The sequence below is a fragment of the Loxodonta africana genome, chromosome 7 (genome assembly GCF_030014295.1).
Source record: "Loxodonta africana isolate mLoxAfr1 chromosome 7, mLoxAfr1.hap2, whole genome shotgun sequence".
Lineage (NCBI taxonomy): Eukaryota > Metazoa > Chordata > Mammalia > Proboscidea > Elephantidae > Loxodonta > Loxodonta africana.
In genome coordinates, this window is record NC_087348.1 from 79838881 (window position 1) to 79863347 (window position 24467).

The window sequence follows — 24467 nt, forward strand, 5'->3', positions numbered from 1 at the left end:
AGCTCTTCCCGGTTGTATTTTGAGTGCCTTCCAATCTAAGTGACTCATCTTCTGGCACTATATCAGACAATCTTCTGCTGCTGTCCATATATGATTTCCAATGGCCAATAAGAACTAAAAAGTAAATACAGTCAATACAAATAGGATATTTTTCTCATATTTAGGTAAGACATTTTCCAGAATAAAGCATAAATAATCTCAGAAATATATTCCTTTTTCTGAATAGACTCAGTGACAACAGGTTTGTTCTGGTCATGCTTCCCTTAAGGAGCCTTGGTGGTGCAGTGGTTAAGTGCTCAGCTGCCCACAGAAAGGTTGTCTGTTCAATCCCACCAGCCACTCCATGAGAGAAAGGTGTGGCATTCTGCATCTGTAAAGACTTATAGCCTTGGAAACCCTCGTGGGCTGTTCTGTCCTACTGGGTCACTATGAGTCAGAATCGACTTGATAGCAATTCTTTTCTTTTCTTTTAATGTTGCTTCTCTTAATTTCTCTACTTGCTTCTGTTGCGTGGATACACAGAGCTTAGAGTTGATTGTTTGGATGTATTGAGAAGAAAATAGAGTAGTGAGCCTATTTTTCAGCAAGTTTTGACAATTTGTCATACACTAACCAAATATTTATCAAAAAATTAATTTAAAAGCTGATCTTACTTTCTCAGTAATCAGTTGTGTATGTATACATAGCTTTTAAAATCTCTTTTAATGATATCTTTGAAAGCAGTTGGAAAAATATGATGTTGTATGAAAACTTGAAGTATGCACATACGAACCTGATAGAAAGAACCTTGATGCCAATTCTGGCCTTCAAGGAAACACTACTTTTACATAGAAAACCCATATCATTCTTTCAACCATAATGCAAATTTCTAGAATTGTTTTAGCCTTGCAATTCTTAGCTTTGGATCACAATAAATAGGGAAACTAATAAGCAGGTAATAAGCTCCTATATGATTTAAATGAATATACCAGTTTTTAGAACATCTACATCATACATAACAAAGAGGGAAAAAAGCATTTCAGTAGTTTTTTTATTATTTTGATTGTGGAGAAACCTTATTAAACCTGAAGAAAAAATGTTTTGATACAATCAGTTTTAATTGCACTGAGTCAAACCTTTTATGTACTGTTTCTCAAAGTGATCTTGATCAGTGTTTTCTTGCTTTGATTTCTGCCTAATCTTATATTAATATTTTCTCTCAAAATTTTAGGCATATTCTTGGTGTGTTTGATGTGCTTTCTGTTTATCCAGAAAACATTTGAGGGTGGTTTTCTTTCTTGTCTTTGTCTTCTTTTACCTCAAAAACATATTTCACGTGAACTCATGGAAATATTGAAAAGGGAAGACACCAGATCCACAAAAGGTGATTTAACACAAAGGCTAGGTGGGAGGGAATTTTTGCATCAGAATCGTGCAGCAGCTGAGGGAGTAGCGTTTTTTAGAGAAGCAGGAGGACAGAAGCTCCCCAGAAGGAAGGTAGATGATATAGGGGAGGACAAGAATCTATACGTTTAACTGTCAAGAAAATAACAGTAAGAAAATGTTTCACAATTTTGACAGAGAGTTAAAATATTTTGAGATAAGTACACCAAACACTAAGCATAAATAAAAGAAATTATTAATCAAAATGAAATATATTGAATGAGGAAGAAAATATTTTGTGACTCAGGAAGAGATAATTCCTACACGATTATAAAGGGTGACCCCACGTATGTGAGAGTGGACCTGGGCTTCACAGGGTTTTCAATGGCTGATTGTGTTTTTTTCCCTGAAGTGATCTCTAGGACTTTCTTCTGAGGCTCTCCTGGGTGGACTTGAACCAGGAACCTTTCAGTTGGCAGCTGAGCTCATTAACCCTTTGTGCTACCCAGAGACTCCAAAAGCTAGTAAGGAGCTAATATATCTGAAAGTGACTGTGGGAGCTGGACTTTAAAAGCTGGAGTATTGGAGCAGGAGATTTTTGTTTTTCATTATTAGCCTTCTGGAACTTTTTGACTTTTAAAAATAAATGCACATTTCTTTGATAAGAATGAAAAAAATAATAATTAAAAAAAGTTTTAAAAAGGTGCAGTTTTGTGTTGAATTCACAACTCAGAAATTAAGAAGCCTCTTCCATGCCATTTACTCAGTTGTAAAGGGCCTGATTAATAACAGTACTCCCTGGGCTTGTAATGATGATTAAAATAATTAATGTCTGTAAAATTCTTAGGCTAGTGCCTGTTATATATTAAGCATAAATGCAAACCATTGGAACCCTCGTAGTGCTGTGGTTAGAGCTCAGGCTGCTAGCCAAAAGGTCAGCAGTTCAAATCCACTAGCTGCTCCTTGGAAACTTTATGGGACAGTTCTACTCTGTCCTGTAGGGTCAGTGTGAGTTGGAATCGACTTGGTGGTAACTTTTTTTTTTTTTTTTTAAGTATGATTCATTAAGAACAACTATAAAAATATCCCCATCATATCTGTTGGATTACTGATGAGGTGATCAATGAGTTTTTCCTCAAGAAAACTACCAAAGGGAGAAGTGTTTATTTATTAACATTTCAATTAGACATCATAACAACATCCTCAGAAAGAACATAACATAATTATACTTGATTACAAATCTATGAAGATTGCATCTATGTTTTTGTGTTAAAATAATCTAGCCATAATATGATTGAATCTGTGACATTGTTATCATTGTTATTGGGTGCTGTCAAGTTGATTTCCAACTCATAGTGACCTCATGTATCTGAGTAGAACTGTCCATAGCGTTTTCTAGGCTGTTTTCTTTATGTTATGGGACCCCGGTGGCACAGTGGCTAAGCATTTCCTGCTAACTGAAAGGTTGGTGGTTCCAACCCACAAATTGCTCCATGGGAGAAACATGTGGCAGTGTGCTTCCATGAAGATTTGCTACCTTGGGACCCTATGAGGCTGTTCTACTCTGTACTCTAGGGTCGCTGTGAGTAGGAATCAGTTGGACAGCAACGGGTTTGATGTCTTTTTAATAATTCTGAGAGTAGATCATCAGATCTTTTCCTGAGGAGCCCCTGCATGGGTTTGAACAGACAACCTTTTGATTAGCAGCAGAACACTTAACTGTTGTGTCACCAGGGCTCTTTATCTGTGACATAACCACCAACAACTAAGCCTAATTCCCTTGAATCGATTCCTGTGACATAAAAACCCATTGCCGTTGAGTCGATTTGTGGAATAAATTGATGAATTAATGAACTAACAAACAATACAGAGTTCGTTTAAACTAAAAAAAAAACTATGTTTCAGTAAATATTCCCTGACGTTAAAAAAATGGTTATTTTGATATTAAAATGCAACATTTGACAGAGAGACGGAAACAGGTGGGGAGAGAGACTACGATGGATCTTTTTATTTCTTCTTTTCCTAATCTAGAGGATTAAAAATACAAAAACAAAAACTGATAAGCTGCTTAATAATCATACCAGCCTGATCATGTTAATGCTGAAGCAAACAGACGTGACCCCAACTTCATTCATTTTCAGAGGGATCCCAGGACTAGAGGACATGCACATCTGGATTTCCTTCCCATTCTGCTCCATGTATGTTGTGGCTATTGTAGGGAATTGTGGACTCCTCTACGTTGTTCGCTGTGAGGACTCCCTGCACAGGTCTATTTACTACTTCCTGGCCGTGCTTTCCCTCACCGACATTGTCATGTGCACTAGTACAATCCCTAAAGCTCCCTGCATTTTCTGGTTCCATCTGTAGAAAATCAGCTTTAATGAATGACTGGTTCAAATGTTCTTCATTCACACCTTCACAGGGACGGAATCTGGGGTGCTCATGCTTACGGCCTTGGTCTGCTATGTGGCCATCTGCTACCCACTGCGCTCTGCAACCACCCCCACCATTCCTGTCATTGTAAAGGGTGGGCTTGCCACTTTTCTGAGAGCAGTGTTTCTCATCATTCCTTTGATTTTCCTCACTAAGTGCCTACCCTATTGCAGAGGCAACATAATACACCATACCTACCGTGACCAGTTGTCTGTAGCCAAGTTATCCTGTGGAAATATCAAGGCCAATGTTGTCTATGGCTTAATGGCTGCTTTCCTGATTAGAGGTTTTGATATTTTGTGCATCACAATTTCCTACACCATGATCCTCTGGGTGGTGGTCAGCCTCTCATCAGCAGATGCTTGGCAGAAGGCCTTTAGCACCTGCACTGCCCACATCTGTGCTATTGTTTTCTCCTACAGTCCAGCTTTCTTCTGCTTCTTTTTTAACCACTTTGGAAGCCACAGAATCCCTCCATCTTGCCACATCATTGTGGTCAATCTGTATCTTCTCCTGCCTCCCACTATGAACCCTATTGTCTATGGGGTGAAAACGAGCAGATACAAGACAGTGTCATATTCTTTCAGGTTCTAAGGACACCAAACCCATAAGTGCATGCAAGAGATATTTTTCAGGGAAAAGAAGAAAAGGGAAGGGAAGGGGAGGGGAGGGAAGGGGAGGGGAGGGGAGGGGAGGGGAGGGGAGGGGAGGGGAGGGGAGGGGAGGGGAGAGGAGGCGAGGGGAGGGGAGGGGAGGGGAAGGGAAGGGAGAGGAAGGGAGGCGAGGAGAGGGGAGGCGAGGGGAGGGGAGACAAGGGGAGGGGAGGGGAGGGGAGGGGAGGGGAGGGGAGGGGAGGGGAGGAGAGGGGAGGGGAGGGGAGGGGAGGGGAGGGGAGGGGAGGGAAGAGGAGGGGAGCGGAGGCGAGGGGAGGGGAGGGGAGGGGAAGGGAGAGGAAGGGAGGCGAGGAGAGGGGAGGCGAGGGGAGGGGAGGCAAGGGGAGGGGAGGGGAGGGGAGGGGAGGGGAGGGGAGGGGAGGCGAGGGGCGGGGAGGGGAGGGGAGGGGAGGGGAGGGGAGGGGAAGGGAGAGGATGGGAGGCGAGGAGAGGGGAGGCGAGGGGAGGGGAGGCGAGGGGAGGGGAGACGAGGAGAGGGGAGGCGAGGGGAGGGGAGGCGAGGGGAGGGGAGACGAGGGGAGGGGAGACGAGGGGAGGGGAGGGGAGGGGAGGGGAGGGGAGGGGAGGGGAGGGGAGGGAAGGGGAGGGGAGGGGAGGCGAGGGGAGGGGAGGCAAGGGGAGGGGAGGGGAGGGGAGGGGAGGGGATGGGAGGCGAGGGGAGGCGAGGGAAGGCAAGGGAAGGAAATAGAATGAAAGCAATGCTTCTGCCTGCTGTTTAGCCAAGCGTCAATGATGCATTTTCAAGAGTACAGTTTGGCCTTGACAATGGAAAGTGTTGAGTGGTGCATTTTTCTTAAGTGTCTTCAGAATTCCACCATTGATGGAATGTCCACCACTCTCACTACGCAGGTTTACCTCCTCACTCCTGTGAAGGACTGATCTCATTACTAACCCTAGTTTCCATGATCAAAAACCTAATGAGAAGCTGAGGCAATTATGGAGAGAAATGAATAAAGTAAGATATAATTAATCTGCAGCCAGATGCCAGCTTGTTTTGTTTTCAAATAGTGACGGCAGCTTAAAAGTTGGAAAGTGGCCATGAAGGCACAACAATTGTTCTCTGTTCACCTGAAACAACAGAGGAATAAAGGAAGTCAGGAATAGGAGGAGGATATGGACGTGTGGCTAATTGCTTCCATGAACAAGTGCCTCCTCTGCCATGAGGCCAGAAGAACTGGATGGTGCCCAGATATCATTACTGAACACTTTGATCAGAGATTCTATACATGAATCCTGATCAGAGAAAATTCAGAATAGAATTTCAAATTCTTATGGAATTCAGATTTTCTGGAGCTTTGGAGGTTGGATGAACCCCTGAAACCATTGTTCTGAAATATTCTTTAAACCTGATACCAAAAATATCCCCTAAAGTCTTCTTAAAATCAAACAATAAAAAAAAAGAAAAACAATAATCCATTGCCATCAAGTCGATTCCAACTCATAGCAACCCTATAGGACAGAGTAGGACTGCTCTGTAGGGTTTCCAAGGAGCTCCTGTTAGATTCGAACTGCCTCCCTTTTGGTTAGCAGCAATAGCTCTTAACCATTACACCACCAGGGTTTCCTAAAAGCCAAACAATAGTTTAGCTTAACAATTAGAGAATGTCTGGCTTGAGAATTATGACCTTTTAAGATCTATCTACCCTCCCCCTACAAGCTATTTTTGTAAGTGCCACTAGGTCAATTTTTTACAAGTTGCTGCAAAAAAGTTAGCATAGAGAGCTTAGAAAAATATCTTGAGGGAGGAGGGAGCGGTTGGCAAAGAAACATAGTAGGCATGCGTTATTTGTGTAAAATACGTATATGGGCTGAAATTAACGACAGTAACTCAAGCGATCAGACAGGAACCTTAAGAGGCAGTGAGTTTATGTTAATGGGGGAGGAACAACTCAGAAAACAGGGGTGATAATGGCTGCACAACTCAAAGAATGTAATCAACGTCACTGAATTGTACATGAAGAAACTGTTGAATTGGTGTATGTTTTGCTGTGTATTCTCAAAAACGACAATAAAATAAATTATCAAAAAACAGCAATTGGAATTTTCAGATTGAAAGACAGTTATTATTTTTCTCTGTAAAATATTTTCCTCATCATTACTAAAATTCTTCTTTCTTAATGATATCTGCCTTATGGAGAAGTTAAAAAGTATCCCTTGAAGTTCTTAGTTAAAGGAAGTTTCAGCCTCTGGTTTTCAAATTTAGAAATAAGTTAGTTCGCTGATCCTGTCTCTCCCAGCCTGGCCCAAAGGAAACTGCTTCTCTACAAACTAGTGGGATATGCCATTCCTTTCAAGATGGCCTTCAAAGACACACAGCCTAGAGGAATAGAAAGATCTGTTAATCAAGTATAAGGAGCAATAACGATAAACGTTTTATGAGCAGAGGATGAGGGGGTGGTCAAAAGTACTTTTCTTCTCTTGTTTCCAAATGAAATTCAAGGAGTTAAGTTTACTTTCTCTTTGATTCTAAAGATTCTTAAAAATTAATAATGAGGGGAGGCTGAAGAAAATGGTTATGATACATTAACATCACAGAAACCATGACAATTAAATAGGAGTATAAAGTAAATGTAATTTTTTACTTTAATCTCTCCCTGTCCAGCTCACAAGGATATATAGTTCTTCCTCCAATTCAGTTTATGTGTACTCATTAAGTGGCATTTCATTATTTCGAGTTGCTCTCTACTTTCTCATTTTGAAATTCTACAAAAATCAGTACCCATTCCTCAAAGTATACTTGTTCTTCATGTGTCACCCATTTATCTACTCACTTTAACAGCAAACCTTCTATAACTAATTGTCAACATTACATCCTCAGCCCAAAACCACTTTCCCTATAGTTTGTCTTTTTCTTCCCCTGCCCATGGCCTGAAATTGCTTTGGACAATTTCATCAGTGCCTTCCATGTTAACAAAGCAAATAGATCATTCGTTAACCTCATGTAACACTAACTCTCATGAATATGAGTGTAATTCATTTATTCCTGATTTCTTGAAATTCTCTCAATTCTTATTTCAGAAACACTACACATTTTGTTTTTCTACACTCTTGTTGAATGCTCTTTATGACCTCATTTCATAGTTTCTCTTTTTTCTGCCATATGTATATATATATATAACTTATTTTTGCAAAAATCTCAAAATTTTAATGTGGCTGATTCTATCATTTTGAAAATTACATGTGGATCTTATTTATGACACTGCCTGACACCCTAAGACAATGAAATGGTATTCTTCCAGATGTTCTCATATTAGATTTACATACTTATGTTTCAAAACTAGGTTTTAATAGAATAAGATTTCCATTTTGTTTGTGGTTTGAGCCAGAGATATAACCTTATTTTTCTCTGTATATTGAGCCAGTTTTTCCAAATATCATTTATTAATCAATCTTCAATTGTCAACTGTTTTATCAAACTTCTGCTCTTCACCGGGTTTCCATATTTCTGTTTCGAATCTCTAATTGTCTGTTCCTTTTCTATTATTACATCTTGTTTACTAATATGGGTTTGTATTAATCTATACCTGTATCTGCATAGCTATATATATTTTACCTATTATTGATAGCTATTTTTTTATGTACGTTTCTATGTTTTCTATATTGACTAGGCTTTTTTTACATCTTTTCTATTCCAAATAAATCTTACAGAAAGATAAGATAAGGTTGATATTTATCTGAATTTATGAATTCACCATAATTTGTGGAAATCTGACATCTATGTAATGTTATAATCTTACCCATGAATACATGTTGACAGGCACTGTGTCATGGGAGTTCAGAGCAAGCCCTCTAGTAGCAGATTGTTACTTCTTAATTGACTTTGGACAAAGTACTTAAATTACCTATGCTTAAATTATCTGTAGTTTTTTCATCTATATAATGGAGGCCATTATGGTACCTCCCACAAGCAGTTGTTATCTGATAGATGTAGCCGTGAATGTGGATGTTGATAGACAGATAAAAATTTTGGTGCCTGAAATAGTGAGTGCTCAGTAGTCTACTGTACTATTTCTATATTGATTCATGTCTTCCTATGTTTTTCAAAAGCTTTTAAAACTTTATAGATAAATATATTTATAGTCATCTTTTGATTCATTTCATATACTATATACTTTTTTTTTGCTATTGTAACTGTGATTTTTTTTTCTTATTATCCCTTCTATTACATCAGTGCTAGAGGAGAGTAACATTATTGCTTATTCTAAATTGATGTGCTATCCAACTACTCTGTCCCCCTTTTTTATTCCAACTGTCTGTCTCAGTGTTATTTACAGATCATATATTATTAGAAAATAATGACAGTTTTATCTCTCACTTTTATAATGCTGTACCTCTTGAGTTTTTTTTTTTTTTTCTCTTTTTGACTTGGTTAAAACCACTAGTATATGGTGATGATGAACATACTTGTTTTGCTGTTGATGTTAAAAGATTGAGTTTAAACTATCTTCATTGGGTATTATGCAAGCTTTTTTTTTTGGCATATGTGTTTTATCAAATTAAAAATATTCATTCTTTGTTTTATGAGTGTTTTTTAATTGTAAATAGTTATAATAGAACACTACAAAATTGTTTCCTATGAATATTAAGATTGTTGTTTCCTTGTTTAAAATTTCCAGCAAATGAAAAAGTTTGAACATAGTTAAATGTTCACCAAATAATCATTGATTTTGTGTTTTTGTGTGACTAAATGGATGGGCCTTTTATATTGACCTTTTATATGTGAGTAAAACTAATCAAAAGAGTAGAAAGTTCATTGTTTGCGAAGAACATATTTTAAGTTTTTTGAAAGCCTGTATTTGCTAGCAAAGATCAAAGACTGCAACCTTCAGTATGGAGTCTTTGATAAATGCAGAAATGACTGAAGTTGTCAAGGGTTTCATTTTACTTGGACCCACAATCAATGACCATGGAAGTAGCAATAAAGAGATCGGACGATATATTGCACTGGGAAAATCTGCTGAAAAAGACCTCTTTAAAGTGTTGAAAGGTAAGGATGTCACTTTGAGGACTAAGGGGCACCTGACCTAAGCCATGGTATTTTCAATTGCCTTATATGCATGAGAAAGCTGAACGATGAATGAAGAAGTCCAAAGAGGAATCAACACCTTTGAATTTCGTTGTTGGCAAAGAATATTGAACGGATTGCCAAAAAAAACGAATAAATTTGTCTTGAAAGAAGTAAATTCAGAATGTTCCTTAGAGGCTTCGTCTCACATACTTTGCACATGTTATCAGGAGGGATCAGTTCTTGGACAAGGACATCATGCTTGGTAAAAGTGGAGGGTTATTGAAAAAGAGGAAGACCATCAAGGAGATGGATTGACACAGTGGCTGCAACAATGGGCTCAAGCAGAGCAAGAATTGTGAGGATGGTGCAGGACTGGGCAGTGTTTCCTTCTGTTGTTCACAGGTCGTTATGAGTCAGAGCTGACTTGGCACCACTTAACATCAAATTATTTATTGACATCTTTTTTTTTATGAATTATGGAATATTTTGCTGATTTGAAAAAAGCAAACCTGGTACTCAGAGATTTTACAACTGTGCAGGGTGTGGGGGGAGAGAAGAGCTGAAGTGAAAAAGGGAAAAGGCTTAAATAACTCAGTAGTATAAGTATTGTTAGCAGTAGGAAATGTATAAAGAAAAGATTTGTTATAGAAATGGAGTTTGGGATTGGCCTCAAAATAAGGCAAAATATGGCCAGTAGAGATTTTAGTCTAGTCAGAGAAATCACAAAACCTTGGGATTGTTGTTGGTATAGATGGAGTCCATGGGAAAGAGTGAGCTCATGAATTAAAAACGAAGTTCTACCACATACTAACTCTGTGACATCACACATGTTTCTTGTTGTGCCTCACTTTCCTCATCTATAAAATAGAATAAATAATGAAGCCTAACTCAAAGGAAGTTATTATGAGGATAAATTTTTTGAAATATGTAACACGCTTAGAATAACTTGTGGCATGTAGGAAGTACTGTATAAGTTTTTGCTATTTTTTTTATTATGGAATGGGTGGGGAAGTACTTCTAAGTCTCATTTTCATAAAGTGAGTTTATCTGTCATTTGTGGCAAGTGGTCTGGAAAAGTGGGTTGTGGACACTTTATGCTGCTAAGATATGTATATGTAGTGATAAGTTTACAAAATGAAATAATATAAAATCACTTGCTTTTCTGGCTTGGTATTTATTTGTGTGAGGTGGAGGATAAGACTAGGATGGTTGATGAAATTCTTCCTAAAGACCATTCTTGGGGTTACTCACAAAGAATCAAGTCACCCTGAAGCCTACCACAGAGCTAAGAGCATCTTTTCTTCCCTTTCTGTAACGGGGCTCTGTCTACCCAAACGAAATGCAACATGATGCAAGAATTACAAGTTTCTGTCCTCCGATGGTTTATCAATCACTTAATATCACTTGCTATCTAGAGCTCACTAAACCAGTTACTTGCTAAGTGTCTTCCTTTGCTCAAAACTAGGCAGGTACTAGAGATACAAGTTAAGAGAAAATGACTATGAAATTTCTGCATTTGCAAAACTGATTATACTTATAGAGAGGGAGAAGTCATATATTGTTTTGTTTTGGTTTTTTCCTTCAAAATGTTTTTCCAAAAGACTCTTCTTAAAGAGAAGGCTACTTAAAACTCACACATTTGAGCCCATGTATACCTACATTTAATAAAATCTAGCTTAACCATTGTCAAATTAGGATATTTGCTTAATAATATGATCTGAGTATTTGTCTCTAATTATACCCACCCCCTGGGTTTGCCTGGCCTCAAGCTGACAAGGGTTTTATGGCTTTGGGGAGTTGGCTTTATCTCCAGCACAGCTGATCCCTGGATTTCTCTGCGCTGGTCATAAAATGCTAGAGTCCATCTGCAGTAGCTGTCAACCAGCTCTTGGTATACACAGATCACTACTCAAGACTGGATGAGCTTACTCCCTGACAGCCTGCAGCAGTAAGTACACAGTCGGGCTGAGGCCAGCCTTTTCAACCTTCTGCAGAGATTTGGAGAAGCCTTACAGAGCTCTGCTGCTAATGTAAAGGTCTGCAGTTTGAATCCACCAGCTGCTCCTTGGAAACCCTATGTGGCAGCTCTACTCGGTCCTACATGGTCGTTATGAGTGCGAACTGACTTGATAGAAACAGATTTTTTTTTTTTTTGGAAAGAAGATTAGGACTCAGCTATGATAAGAGCATGTGCACTAGTCATTGCTCCTACTAAAGCAGCCTTTTTTTCACAATTGTCACCTCTTGTGTTTTTTTTAAATACCTGTAGCCTCCGATTGATTGATCCTGGATAATGCTTTAAGAATCCTCCTGCAAAACTAAGCCAGCTGGTGATATTTAAAACAAAAACAGTTTCAGAGCTAATTCTGGTTCAGGTACAAACGCTTATTAGCAAGCAGACACAGGTTCATAAGACCTAGTCTTTAAATGGTGGATTTCCTTGTTCTCTGCCTTTTTAGGAGCTCCACTAGGACAGTGATGGAATAATACTAGAGGGACAGAATAAAGCTCCAATGACTCTTTCGAGTGAAGCACACTCTGAGCCAAATTAACCTGAGTACTGAAAATTTTATAGAAACTTGACATGACATAATATTAAATGTTCCATATCCACTATGTCCCAATATATAAAAATATTAAATTATGGTGAAGTATATTAGCACCAGCATTTTTCGGAATCATTCTCATTGTGGTGTGAGATTTTATTAGTTTTTTTTTTTTTTTAATCTTTATAATTCTTCAGAAAGTTTTCCTATCCCAGTGCTCAGCTGGCCTTATAGTTGGTTCAAATGTTCTTGCTAGTTTTTTCTTAGCTCTCTGGCTCCTAATAAACAGGTCCCTGGTGTCAGGTCTTGATGGCTACTGTCCTGGCGGAGGGAATAGTCATCCAGACTCATTAAATTGAACACACAAATATTAATTCTCTTTCTATCTTGAAAGGATTTTAATTAGGAACTTTCACAATTCATATGAAATGAGTGATCATATTCATAGAAGTGATGCCTTTGAGTTAGGGTAGTAGAGCCCTGGTTTCAAAGTGGTTAAGAGCTATGGCTGCTAACCAAAAGGTCAGCAGTTTGAATCCACCAGGCACTCCTTGGAAACCCTATGGGGCACTTCTACTCTGTCCTATAGGGTCCCTACGAATCAGAGAATATTGAATATACCATGGACTGCCAGAAGAATGAATAAAACTGTCTTGGAAGAAGCACAGCCAGAGCGCTCCTTAGAAGCAAGGATGGTGAGAGTTCATCTCACACACTTTGAATATGTTATCAGGAGGGACCAGTCACTGGAGAGGGACATCACGTCAGCAAAAAAGAGGAAGACCCTCAATGAGATGGATTAACACAGTGGTTGCAACAATGGGCTCAAACATAGCAATGATTGTGACCATGTCGCAGGACTGGGCAGGGTTTTGTTCTGTAGTACACAGGGTCACTATGAGTTGGAACCAACTGGTTGGCACCTAAAAACAAGATCTTATGGATTATAACAAAGGATTCTAGGGGCTAAGGAAAAATTTCAAGTTCATAGGGCTACATGTAGTCACATTTTTCTCTAAAACATTTGAACATTTGTAAAAATGACACAATTTTTCACTCTTCTAAAGGGTTCTGTACAGAATTTCTTGGTGTTTCAGTCTAGATCGTTATGTTTTCTAAGATAGATGCCAGCTGTACTTCTTCCTTACTAATCCACTAGCATTTTGCAGTAATGTAATATAGCATAGTGGGCTACATCAATGAGTAGAAATTGAGATTGTGGGTGCCCCTGACTTGTTCATTCAATAAGCAGTTATCTTTGAATTTTCACTAGATGATATATATTTACATTATAAATGTCCTCTTTTTTCCTGGTTTAACTTAATTTAAAAAGTTATAAGTGGATATAATCAAATGCTTCTCTGATATATCTCAGCTGTTGTTACTGTTTCTATTTAATTTCTTAACATAGTTAATTACAATTAAAATATTTCCCATGTTAAACCTTACTTCATCATGCATGAAATGTGTTTTATATGTTGCATAATTAGATTTGCTAATATTGGATGTTCATAGTTGAAATAGCCTAATATTTTTTTCTTTTAAAATGTCTTTTCCAGTGGAACTTAGTTAGCTTATTCTCACGACTCCTTGACAACATACACACTGTAGTAATTATATAATCGAAGATGATTTATGAAAATTCTTTGGCATATTTTTCTGGTGTTTTTAAATTTCCAATTTATGTTTTAGTTTCATCTATTATTTTCAGTCAGTTTTACTGAATTATTTATTCTTTGAAAATTATACAGGAATTTTTCATTTTTAATGATAAAGTAATGTGCTGTATTCTTTAAACCAAAACTGTTGCCATCCAGTTGATTCTGACTCATAGCAACCCTCTAGGACAGAGTAGAACTGCTCCATAGCGTTTCCAAGGAGTGGCTGGTGCATTCAAGCTGCTGACCTTTTGGTTAGCAGCCGAGCTCTTAATATATTCCTTAGTATTTTTTAAATTAATTTTTCTGCTTGACGTTACCTGAGTTTTAGTTATTGTGTATTTCTGTCTTAATTATAGTGTTTTTGTGTCTTACCTTTGTTTTCCCTTACACAATTATTGAGAGTTTTTCTATGTTACAATTGTCTTTAAATAATAAAGCTTTCATTTTTAGAGAATTCTAATTAAATTTTTTCCAATTCAGTAGTGTCTTTTTTTTTGGTTTCTTTATGTTTACTCAGTAATTAGTTATTACAATTCCTTGAGTTAACCGATTAGTCCACTAATTTCTAAAACAATTTTTGGTTTGTACTATGTACATTTGAAGTTATAGATTTATCAAATAAAATTTTAACCATATTCCTAAAGTTTTAAAATTCTCATTGTTCTTTACTTTTTGTGATTTCCATTATTACTTTAATATGGAGTCGTTTATTATTTCATAGTATTGTTCATTTTTTTCCCAAATGTTATGCATTTATTTTGTTTCATTTATATCAGCTATGTTATGGGGCAGTTCTACTCCGTCCTATAGGGTGACTATGAGTCAGAATCTACTCAACAGGAATGGGTTTGGTTTGTTTTTTTTTAGAGGAATGTTAAATACTGGGATTTCCAGTCTATATTTCTCTCTTTTATAGTTGCTTGACTTTAGACATGTCTTCAACATTTCTGTATATCAGTTTTCACGCTACAATATTGGTATACTAAGCTACTTCATATATTTTAACTGAAAATCAAATAATACTCATTAGTGTTTCACAAACTCTCAAGTATTCAAATAACAAAAAGATTTTTATGCTATTCTCTATTCTTATGTGTGTCTGGAAGTCCCCATGCATGTGTACTTCTACTGTGAGTCTATGTATTCACTCTAAAATTAAACCAACCCATTAACAAACCCAAATGGAGGGGTCCAAGCTGTGGTATCAGCTCACTTTCATCTTGTCCTGTTTCTGGGACTTACTACATGGAAGATCATGAGGAAGGACTTGGTTTTCTCCAAAGTTCTATTTTCTGTTATAAGAAGGTAGAAATGATATGACCTGTCTTACAGAGTTTTTGTGATGATTAACTGAATTAGCTCATAGAATGTATTATCACAGTTCTTGTTTTGTAAAAAATGCCCAACAAATGTTTAGTGGGATGATGAGCATAATGAAGATGATGGTGATCTCTCTTTTAATGTCATGATTGGGAATAACAGTTTTTTTAAAAAAAAGACTACGATAGAGATAATCAAGAATAATAACTTGAATAATTTTCCTTTTAGGGAAGGATGTTCCAGTCTCTCAGAAATTCTAACAGCTCTAAGTTCCAGCTCTCTGAGTTCATCCTGATGGGATTCCCAGGTATTCATGAGTGGCAGCACTGGCTCTCCCTGCCCTTGGCTCTGATCTACCTCTTAGCTCTTGGTGCCAATATCCTTATTCTGATCACCATCAACCAAGAGAATACACTGCACCAGCCTATGTACTATTTTCTTTGTGTCTTGGCTGTGGTGGACATGGGCTTGGCTACCACCATCATGCCCAAGACTTTGGCCATCTTGTGGTTCAATGCTAAGGCCATCAGTCTCCCTGAGTGCTTTTCTCAGATGTATGTCATACATTGTTTTGTGGGCATGGAGTCAGGCATCTTCCTGTGTATGGCTATTGATAGATATGTAGCCATTTGCCAACCTTTACGATATCCATCAATAATTACTGAATCTTTTGTGATCAAAGCAACTGTATTAATGGTACTGAGAAATAGCCTGTTAACCATTCCAGTGCCAGTGTTGGCTGCTCAGAGATACTACTGCTCTCAGAATCAAATTGAGCATTGTCTGTGCTCTAACCTTGGAGTGACTAGCCTCTCCTGTGATGACAGGACAATCAACAGCATCTACCAGCTACTTCTGGCTTGGACACTCATGGGAAGTGATCTGGGTATGATTATTTTATCATATGCTTTGATACTGCAGTCTGTGCTAAGGTTGAATTCAGCAGAAGCTACCTCTAAGGCCCTGAGCACCTGCACTTCCCATCTCATTCTAATTCTTTTCTTCTACACGACTGTTGTTGTCATTTCCATCACTCACAGTGCAGCAATGACAGTTCCCCTCTTCCCAGTTCTACTCAATGTGTTACACAACGTCATTCCTCCCGCCCTCAACCCTATGGTCTATGCACTCAAGAACAAGGAGCTCAGGCAGGGCTTGGGCAAGGTACTTAGACTGGGCATCAAGAACAGCTAATTTGATGATGGTGCTCATGGTTGTTAATTTCTCCATATACTTGCCAATATATTCTCTGAAGATTTCCAAATGGCAGAAGAGATAAGGAAAACGGACAATATTCCAGATTTTCATTAATATAAGGAATCAGTGGCAACTACTGAAATTTAAAAAAGGGGGAAGGGATCACTAATATTTGAAATCTTTGTAAGTCAAGCAAAAATCTTAATAAAATAGAGGAAGATAATGATCTTGATTGTCTTGAGGAATCTAAGAAAAGAAAAATTGGAATATGTGGCCCAAAGTTCCTCAGGCCTCTCTCATATTGCTTCCTATGCATTCTTCATTCTTGCTGCAGAATATCTTTCTTCGTTTCTGAGTTCACAAGGAAAAAAAAAATACTTATTGCCAAAACGGATCATATTCATTAGTTCAAGAAATTTCAGAATCAGTTGGAATATACTATTCCTATGTCAGTTATCCAGGGGAGCATTCTCATTGTCCCAGTTTGGTTTGGGTAATCCATTCTGGAATAATTGATTATGGTCCAAGAGTCATATGTTTGATGGATCACTGAACAGAGTGACTAAATAGTCCTTACAGTACCCACGAAACAAGAATTTCTAAAATCATGAGCATAGTATCCTTTCATTGAACTTATAAAAACTATTACAACCTGAAAGTCTAGAAGAAAAAAAAATGTATTTTTTTATACTTTGATAGAACTTAAAAAATTTATATGGTTTAAGCACTCTCATATTTTCATATTTTGAAGAGTCAGGGCTTCTAAACTTAATAAATATATTGTGGCTTATTGTACTGCAAAATGGCTCCCAAGGTTTCATGTTGATAGATTGGCCAGAGATGAAAGGGCAATGCCAGAGAGACGAGGAATGTTACTAAGCAAGCAAGCAAAAATATAAATAAATAAAACAAACAACACTTGATATAATTTATTTTGCGGTGGGGAAACATTCTCATAATTTCACTGTTTACAAAATACTTGGGGAACATTAAAAATGAAAAGGCATCAGAACTGGATTTCATACTGCCAGTGCCATGGTTTCATTATCCTTAAAATACTTCACAGATGATTATAACCAAAAGACCACGGCCTTGTTCAAGATAATTTTTTTCATTTTTCATTTATTCTTCTATCTCAGATCATCCATTATGTCATGTATGCTTCATTTACTCAAAGCCATCCCTCTATTTAACTCAAGCTTATTTGGGGGTCTCCTTTAAGTCACCTAAGTGCTAAATCAAATCATCCTGTGTTTTATTTAAAGTTTATTACTTATATATACAATGTAGTTTATTTAACTGTGAATTGACATGGATTACAAACTGCATGTGATAAAAAGCAACAAAATTGAAATTAATGAAATAGGACCTAACAGATATAGGAACAGGAAAATATAGTCCAGTTACACCATTATTATGCCTTTACACATGTTGGCTTTAAAAACCAAGAATTCTGGTAAATTAAAAATTTGTAAAAGCCAAATTAAAACCAGTCGTTCTGGGGAGCCCCAACATTTCTAATTCTGAGATGGGAGTGGTATTATTTTATTTATTTATTTTAATTATTATTGCGCTTTAAGTTAAAGTTTACAAATCAAGTCAGTCTCTCACACAAAAACTCATGTACACCTTCCTACATACTCCCAGTTGCTCTCCCCCTAATAAGACAGCCCACTCCCTCTCTCCACTCTCTCTTTTCGCACCCATTTTGCCAGCTTCTAACCCCCTCTACCCTCTCGTCTCCCCTCCAGACAGGAGATGCCAACATAGTCTCAAGTGTCCACCTGATCCAAGAAGCTCACTCCTCAACAGCATCCCTCTCCAACCCATTGTCCAGTCCAATCCATGTCTGAAGGGTTGGCTTTGGGATTCTTCCTGTGCTGGGCCAACAGAAGGTCTGGGGGCCATGGCCACCAGGGTCCTTCTAGTTTCAGTCAGAACATTAAGTCTGGTCTTTTTACAAGAATTTGGGGTCTGCATCCCACTGCTCTCCTGCTTCCTCAGGGGTTCCCTGTTGTGTTCCCTGTCAGGGCAGTCATCGGTTATAGCTGGACACCATCTAGTTCTTCTGGTCTCAGGTTGATGTAGTCTCTGGTTTATGTAGCCTTTTCTGTCTCTTGGGCTCGTAATTACCTTGTGTTCTCCGTGTTCTTCATTCTACAATGATGCAGGTGGGTTGAGACCAATTGATGCATCCTAGATGGCTGATTCCTAGCATTTAAGACCCCAGACACCACTCTTCCAAGTGGGATGCAGAATGTTTTCTTAATAGATTTTACTGTGCCAATTAACTTACATGTCCCCTGAAACCATGGTCCCCAAACTTGCTACACTGGTCTTCGAAGCATTCAGTTTATTCAGGAAACTTCTTTGCTTTTGGTTTAGTCCAGTTGTGCTGACCTCGCCTGTATTGTGTGCTGCCTTTCGCGTCCCCTAAAATAGTTACCTATTATCTTATTAATGAATATCCCTCTCTCCCCCTCCCTCCCTCCCTCCCCCTTCTTGTAATCATCACAGAATATTTTCTTCTCTGTTTAAACTATTTCTTAAGTTCTTATAATAGTGGTCTTATACAATATTTGCCCTTTTGCAACGGACTAATTTCACTCAGCATAATGCCTTCCAGATTCCTCCATGTTATGAAACATTTCACAGATTCATCACAGTTCTTTATCGATGGGAAGTATTCCATTGTGTGAATATACCATAATTTATTTATCCATTCATCCTTTGATGGGCACCTTGGTTGCTTCCATCTTTTTGCTACTGTAAATAGTGCTTCAATGAACATGGGTGTGCATATATCTATTCATGTAAAGGCTCTTATTTCTCTAGGATATATTCCAAGGAGTGAGATTGCTGAATGGTATGCTGGTTCTACTTCTAGCTTTTTAAGGAAGTGACAAATGGATTTCCAAAGTGGTTGTATTATTTTACTTTCCCACCAGCAGTGTAGAAGTGTTCCAATCTCTCCATAGCCTCTCCAACATTTATTATTTTGTGTTTTTTGGTTTAATGCCTGCCTTGCTGGAGTGAGAGGAATCTCATTGTAGTTTTGATTTGCATTTCTCTAATTGCTAATGATCACGAGCATTTCCTCATGCATCTGTTAGCTACTTGAATGTCTTCTTTAGTGAAGTGTTTGTTCATATCCTTTGCCCATTTTTTAATTGGTTTATTTGTCTCTTTGTAGTTGAGTTTTTGCAGTATCGTTTAGATTTTAGAGGTCAGGCACTGATTGGAAATATCATAGCTAAAAACTTTTTCCCAGTCCGTTGGTAATCTTTTTACTCTTTTGGTGAAGTCTTTAGATGAGCATAGGTGTTTGATTTTTAGGAGCTCCCAGTTTTCTAGTTTTTCTTCTGCATTGTTAGTAATGTTTTGTATACAGTTTATGCCATGTCTTAGGGCTCCTAACATTGCCCCTATTTTTTCTTCCAGGATCTTTACTGTTTTAGATTTTATATTTAGGTCTTTGATCCATTTTGAGCTTGTTTTTGTACATGGAGTGAGGTATGGGTCTTGTTTCATATTTTTCCAGGTAGATATCCAGTTATGCCAGCACCATTAGTTAAAAAGACTGTCTTTTCCATGTTTAACTGCTTTGGGGCCTTTGTCAAATACGAACTGCTCATATGTAGGTGGATATACGTCTGGATTCTCAATTCTGTTCCATTGGTCTATGTATCTGTTGTTGTGCCAATACCACGCTGTTTTGACTTCTGTGGAGGTATCATAGGTTCTCAAATCAGTTAGAGTGAGGCCTCCCACTTTGTTCTTGTTTTTCAGGAATACTTTAGCTCTCCGGGGCCTCTTTCCCTTCCATGTGAAGTTGTTGATTTGTTTCTCCATCTCATTAAAAAAATGTTGTTTGAATTTGGATCAGAATTCTGTTAAATACGTAGATGTGTTTTGGTGGAATAGGCTTTTGTATAATGTTAAATCTTCCTATCCATGAGCATGGTATATTTTTTCACTTATGTAGGTCTCTTGTTTTCTTGCAGAAGTGTTCTGTAGTTTTCTTTATATAAGTCTTTTACATCTCTAGTAAGATTTATTCCTAAGTATTTTATCTTCTTGGAGGCTACTGTAAATGGTATTGATTTGGTGATTTCCTCTTCGATGTTCTTTTTGTTGGTGTAGAGCAATCCAACTGATTTTTGTATGGTTATCTTGTATCCCAATACTCTGCTGACCTCTTCTATTGGTTTCAGTAGTTTTCTTGGTGATTCTGTAGGGTTCTCTGTGTATAAGTTCATGTCATCTGCAAATAGAGATACTTTTACTTCTTCCTTGCCAATCTGGGTGCTCTTTATTTTTTTATCTACCGTAATTTCCCTGGCTAGGACCTCCAACACAATGTTGAATAAGGGCAGTGATAAAGGGCATCCTTGTTTGGTTCCTGATCTCAAGGGGAATGCTTTCAGGCTCTCTCCATTTAGGATGATGTTGGCTATTGGCTTTATATAAATGCCCTTTATTATGTTGAGGAATTTTCCTTCTATTCCTATTTTGCTGAGTGTTTTTTATCATGAATTTGTGTTGAAATTTGTCCAATGTCTGTTCCGCATCAATTGAATAAAATCATGGGATTCTCTTTTATTTATATGATAAAACCCATATGATGGATTACATTAATTGTTTTTCTAATGTTGAGCCATCCCTGCATACCTGGTATGAATCTCACTTGGTCATGGTGATTTATTTTTTGGATATATTGTTGAATTCTATTGGCTAGAATTTTGTTGAGGATTTTTGCATATGAGTTCATGATGGATATAGGTCTGTAATTTTCTTTTTTTGTAGTGTCTTTACTAGGTTTTTTTTTTTTTTATTTTTTACTAGGTTTTGGCATCAGGGCTATGCTGGCTTCCTAGAATGAGTTTGGCAGTATTCTGTCCTTTTCTATGCTCTGAAATACCTTTAGTAGTAGTGGTGGTAACTCTTCTCTGAATGATGGTAGAACTCTGCAGTGAAGCTGGCCGGGTCAGGGCTTTTTTTTGTTGGGAGTTTTTTGATTTCCTTTTTACCCTCTTCTCTTCTTATGGGTCCATTTAGCCGTTCCACCTCTGTTTGCGTTAGTTTAGGTAGGTAGTGTGTTTCTAGGAATGCATCCATTTTTTCTAGGTTTTCAAATTTGTTACAGTAGAATTTTTGATAGTAATCTGATATGATTCTTTTAATTTCAGTTGGGCCCGTTGTAATATCACCCACCTCATTTCTTATTTGGGTTATTTGCTTCCTCTCCTGTTTTTCTTTTGTCAGTTTGGCCAATGGTTTATCAATTTTGTTGATTTTTTCAGAGAAAAAGCTTTTTTGGTCTTCTTAATTCTTTCAACTGTTTTTCAGTTTTCTATTTCATTTAGTTCTGCTCTAAGTTTCATTATTTGTTTTCTTCTGGTGCCTGTAGATTTCTTTTGTTGCTCTCTTTCTATTTGTTCAAGTTGTAGGGATAATTCTTTGATTTTGGCCCTTTCTTCTTTTTGTATGTGTGCATTTATTGATATAAATTGACCTCTGAGCACTGCTTTCACTGTGTCCCAAAGGTACTGATAGGGAGTGTTTTCATTCTCATTGGAGTCTATGAATTTCTTTATTCCATCCTTAATGTCTTCTATAATCCAGTCTTTTTTGAGCAGGGTATTGTTCAGTTTCCAAGTGTTTGATTTCTTTTCCCTGCTTTTCCTGTTATAGATTTCCCCTTTTATGGCCTTATGGTCAGAGAAGATGCTTTGGAATATTTCAATGTTTTGGATTCTGCTAAGGCTTGCTTTATGACCTAATATGTGGTCTATTCTAGAGAATGTTCCATATGTACTAGAAAAGAAAGTATACTTGGTTGCTCTTGGGTGGAGTGTTCTGTATATGTCTATGAGGTCAAGTTGGTTGACTGTGGCATTTAGATCTTCCGTGTCTTTTATTGAGCTTCTTTCTGGATGTCCTGTCCTTCACCGAAAGTGGTGTGTTGAAGTCTCCTACTATTATTGTGGAGCTGTCTATCTCACGTTTCAGTGCTGATAGAGTTTGTTTTATGTATCTTGCCTCCCTGTCATTGTGTGCATAAATATTTAATATGGTTATATCTTCTTGGTGTATTGTCCCTTTAATCATTATATAGTGTCCTTCCTTATCCTTTATGTTGGATTTAACTTTAAAGTCTATTTTGTCAGAAATTAATATTGCCACTCCTGCTCATTTTTGATTGTTGTTCGCTTGTTACTTTTTTTCCCCCCATCCTTTGTGTTTTGGACAGTTTGTGTCTCTAAGTCTGAGTTGTGACTCTTATAGGCAGCATATAGATGGATCGTGCTTTTTAATCCATTCTGTCACTCTCTGTCTCTTTATTGGTGCATTTAGTCCATTTACATTCAACATAATTATGGATAGGTATGAATTTAGTGCTATCATTTTGACAGCTTTTTTCGTGTGTTGTTGACACTTTCTTTATCCCACTTAAGTTTATGCACTCAGTAGATTATATATTGTCCTTTCCTCATATTCCTTGTTGTTAGTTTTGTTTCTGCTGAGTCTCTATCTTTTTCTTTTCTTTTCTTTTGATGTGTAGGATATTTAGTCTCCTTTTTGGTTACCTTATTATTTATCCCTATTTTAGTAAATTTAAACCTAACTTTTATTTCTTTGTATCGCCTTGTCTTCCTCTCCGTATGAAAGATCTATGACTACATTTAGTCCCTCTTTATTGTTTTCATGTTCTCTTCTTTTACATAGTAACATCACTTTTTCCCTGTCTTGAGTGTTTTTTTATCTTCAGTTATTTTTGTGATTTCCCTTTCTGGGTTGACTTCTGATTGCTCTGCCCAGTGTTCTAGTCTTGGATTGATGCCTGATATTATTGATTTTCTAACCAAAGAACTCCCTTTAGTATTTCCTGTAGTTTTTTTTTGTTTGTTTGTTTGTACAAATTCCCTAACCTTCTGTTTATCTGGATACGTCCTAATTTCACCTTCATGTTTGAGAGACAGCTTTGCTGGATATAAGATTCTTTATCTGTGTGTTCCTTGGCTTGTTCTGCATATTGCCTCATTTCCTTCCTGATGTCTTGAAGGGTTCTGTATATTAAACTTTTGTATTCTGCATCTGGTAACTCCAGGAATGAACTTTCATCTAGAAGATTCCTTGATTCTTTGTTTTGAGAGCTTGTTGATGTGATCGTGGTCAGTTTCTTTATCTGACTAGGTATTGATTGTTGTCTTCGAGCCATCTATAAGTTATTGTATTAATTTATTTTATGTTTGCTTACTGTGTCATAGCTTCTTGCTTTGTTTTGTTTTGATATGCCCAGATGGGTTGCTTGAGTGAGTTAGCTTGATTATTTTCACCTTTGGAGATCTGATGTCCAGACAGCTAGAGGTGTTATCAGGTATATCAGTCTAGCAGTCCATTCACTTTTCTTGTATGAATTCAGTTCAGGTGTCCAGGTAGCTGAACTTCAAGTGTGCAGTACAGACTCTGTCCTACAGTCTTAGAGGGGCAGGGGTGGTTGGTGTAGGTACCGGTATCTGATTGCAGCAAGGGGTCACACTCTGAACAGGGCAGGGGGCTGAGAGTCATCCCCCACATGACTCTGAGGAAAGCATGTCCATGTTCCCTAGAGTGTACAAGTGGGTGGGTTCTGCAGATGGACCATGGGCACTCAAAGTTTTTGGTTGTAAGGACTAGGAAGAACCAGTTATCCTTGCACCCCTGTTATGGGTGGCTGGGTGACCTGAGTGGAGCCACCAGTCCTTAGGCCACTGATGTGGGTAGGTGAGAACCCTGTTTAATAGGCAAAGAAATGGCAAAAATCATACACCCACCTCTCCACTGCACAGCTGAAACAGTTGTGGTCTGCCCACAAAGGGCCTATTCTCCTGAAATAGGCCCACACAGGTCCATGTAGAGGGAAAAGGTTCTCAAAGACCATGGACTGTTTATGCCTGGATAGGAGTCGCTTCTGTCCTGAGCTCCCCTGGTTAGTGGAGCTGGTAAATTATCCTTTCCCCCGGTTGCAAATTTATTCCCCCAAGTCCGGGAGGATGGCTGTAGGCACTCAATAGGGCCTATCTCAGGCCCAGGGAAATCAGCCACAAAGCCAGCTTGGGGGAGAGGACACAGAAAATATACACAAATATTTAATTCTTGCTAAAAGTGCCATTCTCTTCTGGTTCCAGAGGTATGAGCAGGCTGTTTGGCTGGCTGCTTCTGCCTAAGGAAACTGTGGCTGAACACTAGCACCAGCCTGCCACTGCTGCTCCAGGGAATGGTG

At 38.0% G+C, this 24467-nt stretch overlaps 1 protein-coding gene and 1 pseudogene across 1 annotated transcript; both read left to right on the top strand.

Annotated features, from left to right (window-relative positions):
- Positions 1 to 2775: 2775 nt before the first annotated feature.
- LOC135232160 (olfactory receptor 52N4-like) lies at positions 2776 to 4406 on the top strand (annotated as a pseudogene).
- A 10832-nt stretch (positions 4407 to 15238) lies between these two features.
- LOC135231972 (putative olfactory receptor 56B2) lies at positions 15239 to 16777 on the top strand. The gene has a single exon (XM_064289216.1). It carries the CDS (start codon positions 15239 to 15241, stop codon positions 16196 to 16198), a length of 960 nt encoding a protein of 319 aa, XP_064145286.1. The 3' UTR covers positions 16199 to 16777.
- Positions 16778 to 24467: the final 7690 nt, after the last annotated feature.